General features: G+C 47.2%; 1 protein-coding gene across 1 annotated transcript in view; it reads right to left on the reverse strand.

The window, feature by feature from the left end:
- The window catches only part of ST8SIA6 (ST8 alpha-N-acetyl-neuraminide alpha-2,8-sialyltransferase 6), a 45,742-nt gene extending 38,642 nt beyond the window's left edge, over positions 1-7,100 (reverse strand). The window contains exons 1-2 of the mRNA XM_072854399.1: positions 6,866-7,100; positions 6,488-6,583 (exon numbers count right to left, since the gene is read on the reverse strand). Coding sequence (XP_072710500.1) covers positions 6,488-6,583; positions 6,866-6,960 — 191 coding nt within the window. The 5' untranslated portion in view covers positions 6,961-7,100. The remainder of the gene's footprint in view (positions 1-6,487; positions 6,584-6,865) is intronic.
- Positions 7,101-7,756: the final 656 nt, after the last annotated feature.

Genomic DNA, 7,756 nt, shown 5'->3' on the forward strand with positions numbered 1-7,756 from the left:
ACACGACCAGATGGAAAAAGGAAATATAGTGCTGTGAATTATACCATAACATAAAGATATGCCCAGGACTGAAAAGCCAATCCTCCAGAATTCCCATAAAATCAGCTGGAAACAACTGAAGGAATGTGGAGCGAGATTTTCAAAAGAGCTCAGAACTGGACTGCCTGGCAGCACTGAAAGCAACAAGAATTTCACCCCTAATTTCAACAGGAGTTAAGTCCACACTGAACATAAGGAAAAATCCCACTCATTGGCTTTATTCACTCCGTGCCCAGCAGAACTAGTTGTTGCACTTTTTCTACGGCTTCCTGCTCTTCTCTGCCTGAAGCAGCACAGGACCTCTCAACCCTGTTCCAGCTGAACAGCTCCAGCTAAAAAGGAAAACTTCTGCATGCAAAACTGCTCATTTATATCCTTCTATCAAACTGGCACTGAATAACACTATCCAGATTGTGAATATCTTCTGTCTTAATCTCTCCCTTGAAGAGGGAATTATATTTGAATCTCATAGTCTATTAGTTGAATACTATTAAAAACCCATAATCCATACTTCTCTAGGAAGGGTGCTCTTAAGTGCTATCTTTGACACTATTTCAAATTAATCAGATGAGAAGAATATAGTGATGTTTTTAAGGTTTACAACACCTTGATTAGTAAGGCAATACAGAATTTAAATGCTTGGTGGAATGGACTATAAAAATGGCTTTATCAAACCACAGGAGTAAGAATTTGTCTTGTAACATTAATCACAGCAACTGTGAAAGAGACTGATCCTACTATCTTTGTTCAAGTTCCCATGGAGGTTTTGCTTATCTAAGGAATGCTAAATCAGGTCTTTAAGACAAGCTGTATTTTGAAATTATTTGGAAGACCTTCTGGTATATACATAACATCAGATACTTTTTATTTATAAAATCCATAAACCACATGACACATAACATGACAAGCAACATTCAGAGTCTCACGGTGGGTAGAGTGAAAAGAATAAAGTACTTGCACTAAAATGATGTTACAATAGTACATGATAGACAGAATGACAGAGCAGTTTCACTTGGACCAAGTAAACAGAAAGAGGCTGGGAAACCTTTCAACACTGTCAGAACATAAATGTGTCCTGGCAGCAGCTTTCAGCTGAACACCTATTCATTTCGACAGAACTAATACGAGGCATGTGTTAGAAATCTGCTCCTAAAATACGTCTGCGTGCATCTCTTGGAAATGAAGGAAAAAAATACTAAGAGAGCAGTAAAATTAGTGAAGTGGCCACCAGTGCTGACTAATCTAAACTGTAGCAAATTATTTGTGCAATATACTAAGCTACTGTTCATAATCGTGGTAATAGCCTGCCTCTTCTTCCCCTTCTCCCTGCCAGAATGCAATATTTTGACAGGAGAGAGAATGTACAGGTCTCTGTAGCATAGTTAATTAAGTATAGTTGTTTATTCCCTAGGCCTGTATAAAGATCTGCTCCTGAGAGAGGAATTGGAGAAAACACCACTATGGAACACTGTATTAATACTAACATGTTTACTCCTAGCTCCTCAATCACTTCCTCCCACTGTTCAAGTACCCCAACAGTCTCTACACTGTGCTTGCCTTGGACCTGCAAAGCCAGAGAATAAGTTAGGGAAATAGTAAGTGAATGCCTTAAAAATGGCAACACAGACTAACACAGTAGTGGTGGTCAGTTCTTCAGGGTACTGCTGCCTTGTTATTATTTGTATGTAAAGTATATATAAATAGTGCTTAAGAAAACTATTTTCACTTCCCTTGTACGAGCTGGTATTATTTATCTGTTATATATTCCTGGGCAGTACAAAAGGAGCTAGAATTTCTGCCCAAGCTTAACATAGCACACCCTGGGCCTCATAACAAAGACTACCTAGCTCCTCTTATTATTGTCACCTTCCCCTGGTAAGCACTGAGCCCTCTATTTTGCAATTCATGCTGTGACTACACAAACAAATATGCTGGCACAAACACAGGTGGGGAGGGAAGGAGGACCAAGTGTCTAAAGGTGGGGCAAGTGCAAGACTACTTCTTTTGGTTGTACTGTCGGCTTAAGCAAGTTTAAGCTGTACTTGCAGTTACAGCTTAAAAACTGAGATGATGGTATGAGGCACAGACATGAGGATTTGCCAGAGAACCATAGTATTGCAGTGTAAATGATACTGTTTCCATTAATAAATCTGGGGATTACTAGAGAAATCTTACTAACAAAGGCCTTTTTTTTTTGTAAGAAACCCTACTAATAGGCACAGTAGGCTGTGAAATAAACCCAAGAAAAACTGTAAGTCACACTGTTGAGGCAGTCCCATTGTTCGAGTGGATGAGGGAAAGGCTGTGGACATTGTCCACCTAGACTTTAGTAAAGCCCTTGACACCGTTTCCCACAGCATTATCCTGGAGAAACTGGCTGCTCATGCCTTGGACAGGCGTACTCCTCACTGGGTAAAGAACTGGCTGGATGGCCGGGCCCAAAGAGTGGTGGTGAATGGAGTTAAATCCAGTTGGCGGCCGGTCACAAGCAGTGTTCCCCAGGGCTCTGTGTTGGGGCCAGTTCTGTTTAATATCTTTATCAATGATCTGGATGAGGGGATCGAGTGCACCCTCAGTAAGTTTGCACACGACACCAAGTTGTGCGGGAGTGTTGATCTGCTTGAGGGCAGGAAGGCTCCACAGAGGGACCTGGACAGGCTGGATCGATGGGCCGAGGCCAGTTGTATGAGGTTCAACAAGGCTAAGTGCAAGGTCCTGCACTTGGGTCACAACAACCCCATGCAACGCTACAGGCTTGGGGAAGAGTGGCTGGAAAGCTGCCTGGCAGAGAAGGACCTGGGGGCATTGGTCAACCACCGGCTGAATATGAGCTGGCAGTGTGGCCAGGTGGCCAAGAAGGCCAATGGCATCCTGGCTTGTATCAGAAATAGTGTGGCCAGCAGGACTCGGGAAGTGATCGTGCCCCTGTACTCAGCACTGGTGAGGCTGCACCTCAAATACTGTGTTCAGTTTTGGGCCCCTCACTACAAGAAAGACATTGAGGTGCACGAGCGTGTCCAGAGAAGGGCACCGAAGCTGGTGAAGGGTCTGGAGCACAAGTCTGATGAGGAGAGGCTGAGGGAACTGGGGTTGTTTAGCCTGGAGAAAAGGAGGCTGAGGGGACACCTTATTGCTTTCTACAACCACCTGAAAGGAGGTTGTAGAGAGGTGGGTGTTGGCCTCTTCTCCCAAGTAACAAGCCATAGGACAAGAGGAAGTGGCCTCAAGCTGCAGCAGGGGAGGTTTAGATTGGATATTAGGATAAATTTCTCCACAGAAAGGGTTGTCAGGCATTGGAAGAGGCTGCCCAGGGAAGTGGTTGAGTCACCATCCCTGGGGGTATTTAAAAGACGTGTAGATGTGGTGCTTAGGGACATGATTTAGTGGTGGACTTGGCAGTGCTAGGTTAACGGTTGGACTCAATGATCTTAAAGGTCTTTTCCAACATAAATGATTCTATGATCCAACACTTAACAAGAAAAAGTGGTAAGAAATGTCTTGTAACAGACAAACCACATCTTCAAGGTTATTTACTAAGACACAGATCTTGTGAACTTACGTGCCTGGTCACCATCTAATTAAACATTGCTGTGCGTAACAGCTGCCTAAATATCTATGACAGTCTGAACCAATCCCCTGCTTTTCATCCATTCATCCTTCAGTTTCATCCTTTTAAAAGAATTACTCAAAGTAAAAGAAGAGATTAACTTTCAATATTGCAAGGCAACAGAATAAAAGGGCCTTAGAGATTCTTCAGGAGATGTCTGGTTACAAATATGCCTCCAACAGCAAAGGAAATCATGATAAGAAGAAAGATTAGCTTGCGATTCTGAAGATTATCTAGATTACTTATACTTAAGAGTTCAAGAAGGATAGTGCCCAGTTTTTTTTCTTTTTCCTTTCCTGGATCTTCCCACCAAAGTTGGTGAGAAAATCTTAGCTTTACAGAGAAATGCATCAAACTGATGAAGAGATCAGAGTCTAACCTAACATCCATGCACATCCTCTTACTCTTACACAGGAAAGGACATTGCTGTCAACAACACAGCAATGCTATTCAAACCATCAGGGTACTTTAGGAGAAACGTATTTCGGGAAGTCTGCACCAATAGATTGTTCCTAGTTTTATGCATCAACATACTAACGTAGCCTCATCTGATTCATGAATTCACTAACCCCTGTACAACCTGTATCAACGAGGGACTCTTCTGTCCTTTTGCTGTACTCATGGATACCACAGCAAAACCCCACTGCAAACTGAAATCTAATTCCTATTGACCAGACCATCCACCTCCATCACTGAGGGACTGGTCTGAATCTCCTGAATGAGTCCAGATGCTCTCTGGATCAAATCTCTCCAGCATGGCCCTCAGCCAGGCCCAGTCCAGCTGCTGCCTGGATCAAACCCCTCTAGCATGGCTCCCTGCCCAGTCCAGCTGCTCTCTGGATTAAGTAACAGCTCCTGGTCAGTCCAGCAGCTCTCTTTCCTTCCTCATATGCCAAACACACACCACAAACTCCTGTCAGGCCAGCTTACTGAGCATAGTCACTCAGGTGAAAAAGAACATCCTCTCTTGGATTCAGCCAGCAAGCCATCCCTCCAAAGACACTACGGTTATAGGAGCTAGAGTGAAATGAAACTTTTTTTGATGAATAATTTACTTGTCACACTTTTGCAGTCACTTAGTCACTAAGAAATACAATTTCAGGTTGATCAAAACTAGCTCCAAATGTATTCCAAAATCCTCCAAGTAGATTAAGGAAAAACATGTATTTAAAATCTCATGCTCACTTGTCTTATTACAGGGATTAAAAACTGACCCATACATGCCATGGATTTTCAGCCCTTTTCAGTATGTGTTGCTTCCACTTTCTTTGCTCCAGTTGCGAGTGTACTAACAGCAGATGGGAAGCAGCTAGACTCTGTTCTCTGAAGTGCTCTCTGCCAGCATTTCTAGTCAATTTGACTCCATGGTTTAGCACACAGAGCTGAGTGGTAGGAGACTGCAGCTCAGAAACTAGCAGGGAAAAGGAAGAGTATGAGAAGACAGGGCAGTGGGGGAAACCACAGACATAACACAAAACAGAGTGGAGAGGAGAACAGAGTGACAGCTACAAAAAACAAAGCAGAACAGAGTACATACTGCAAAACCAATAAATTGTAAGGAGTGGAAAAGAAGGAAAAAAAAGCAGAAAGGGAAAAAATTAGCACAGGAAAGAGAAGCAGGCTAGAAGCACATAACAGCAGTTAGAATTCTGCAAATGTTCCTGTTCCTTTTGTTTCCCTCTAATTCTGAAAGATGTTATAAACTTACGGCTTGTGAAAGTTCTACATTTTGAGGCAGGGAGCAGAAGGGTCTTTCATCGGAAACGCATAGGTCTCTCATCAGAAACAGGTAAGAAACCTACTGTTAGGGGACACTGCAACAGTTATTACAACTAACGTCACCTGCATTCACTCAGGGAAAGCATATGTTGTTTCCACCTCAAATTCGGCTAGACTGGGTGAAATGGCGGCCTCAGTAAGGTTAACTGCATTGTCACCATTGACTTCAATATAATCAGGACATCACAGTTCCCATTAAAGACCCGATTCCCAAGTTCTTTCTAATTTTCATCATGTGTTTTTGACCATAATATATATTAACATATAATAATCATTGGAACTGCAATGTTAATGAGGCCATATAAAGTAAAAGAGAATAGCAAAAATATTTGCAAACTACTTCTTACATAGTAATACCTCATGTGTGGATTACACCACCCTCTTCTGCACTATTAGTTTTCCTACAGTGTGTGAAGACTCAAGAGCACAAAAACACAGTCGTTAATATTGAAGCCTGCATGTAAGACACGACTTGTTTACAGCTAATTGTGTCAACTATTTTCATATTAAACTTCACAGTATGAAATAACAGGCTGTAAAGCAAAGATCTACGCTGATCCAAAAGATCAAGACAGGGGATCAAACAAAAGAGGTCCCATGAAGTAAGATGCTACACAATATGAAAAAGGCTTCATATGTCTGGCCTTCACCCTATGCATTTTAAAGGACAAATCTGTATTTTTAACTAAATACACATGACAGAAATGAGAACAATACTACCCAGCTCCAGCTCCACCTTCCTGGAAAGAAGAATAAAAGATACCTGGAACATGCCATTCAGCAAGCACTTTTTGCATCATGTGTTAACAAAACTGCTATACGCAACATTTTATTGGGTTCAAAACCAATGGCAGAGTGACAGCTGTCAGTAAGAGGGCCTACGAGCAAATAATTTATTACAGTTAAAGTGAATTTTCATTTCCTCAGTCTAGTAAGTGTCTAACGCTCCCTCTGATTAAGCTGCCAAAACAAAAGGAAGAATGAATTGGAGCGAAGGCAAATTTCTGCTCTCCCTTCCACACGGACCCACGCTACCCGTAACTGAAGGCGGGCAGCCCGTACCTGTTCTCGGTCTGAGGCAGGGACGGCAGGGGGGACCTGAGGGCTCGCACCACTTTCGGCGTGACAGCAGCTACTCCTGCGTCCTCCGCCCAGCCCCTGGCAAGCAAGACGGGAAAACAAAGTTGTCAAAACCAGTGACTAAACATCACCCGGCGTGAGCGGCGCCCGTCTCCTCCCCGCGAACCGCTCACACGCCGCGAACACCCGAGCCGAGCCCAGCCCGCGCCGGGAGGCCACCGCGCCGGGCTCCGCCGCGCCCCTCTGCCGGCGGAGGGCGGCGCGGGGCTGGCCTCGTCCCGCTCCTTCTTCCCCGGCCGGCTCCAGGCTCTCCCGCCCCGCAGCCCCACCGCAGCGGGCGAGGTCCGCCAGCCGCCCTACCTGGCCCGGAGGGGCTGCTGGCCGCCCAGGCGCAGGAGGCAGCCGCCGAGCAGCAGGCTGCCCAGCGCCGCGGCCAAGGCGATGACAGCCCGCATGGTGCGCTCGGCAGCGGCGCCCGCCGCAGCTACGGCCGCCCCATAGTATTTAAGGGAGGCTGCGGGGAGGGGGAGGCGGCCATGGCAGCCACAGGGTCTCTCTGCCCCGCCCCTCGCCTGTTCCGCCGGCCGCAGCCCTGCGCCGCTGCCGCCATCAGCCCCCCCTCCCGCCGCGGCCGCTGCTCGGGGCCCGGCCCGCCGGCGCAGCAGGGGCTGGCGCGGCCGTGCCGAGGGGCCGGGCGGGGGCAGGCCGCGCTCCCCGCCAAACTTTCCCCTCGGGCGGGCGGCGCGGCGCTCCCCGGGCAGGTTGCCGGGGTGGCGGCCGCCGTGGGGGGGGGCGGCTCGGCAGGGGACTGCCGCCTGGCTTTCCCCGCTCGCTGCCGGCGCGGCGTGAGGGCGGGACCCGGGCGGCCTTCGCTAGCGGCCGCTCGGGGCGTTTCTCGGTAGCAAAGGCAGCGGGGCGGCGGCCGTGCGGTGCGAGGGAGTTAAAATAGGTGCGGGGGAGTTAAAATACTGTCGAAACTTCCACTGGGAGGGGCGGCGGGGGCTGCGGTGCCGGAGCGCGGGCGGCGGCGCCGTGCGGGGCGGCGGCGTGAGCAGCGTGCGGGGGCTACCGGGCAAGGAGCGGGCGGGGGAGGCCCGGGCAGCCGGCCCTGCCCCGTGGCTGGTGCAGCGCGGTCGCCGCTGCTTTAATAGCTGTTTATCTTATTTATAAATAACACTCAATGTGTCTGTCTTGTGTTTTTTCTTATAAAATGCATTTGCATGGGTTTTGGTAAAGAAATGTTTCTGTAGT

Source organism: Ciconia boyciana, chromosome 2 (genome assembly GCF_034638445.1).
Source record: "Ciconia boyciana chromosome 2, ASM3463844v1, whole genome shotgun sequence".
In the NCBI taxonomy this organism is placed as follows: domain Eukaryota; kingdom Metazoa; phylum Chordata; class Aves; order Ciconiiformes; family Ciconiidae; genus Ciconia; species Ciconia boyciana.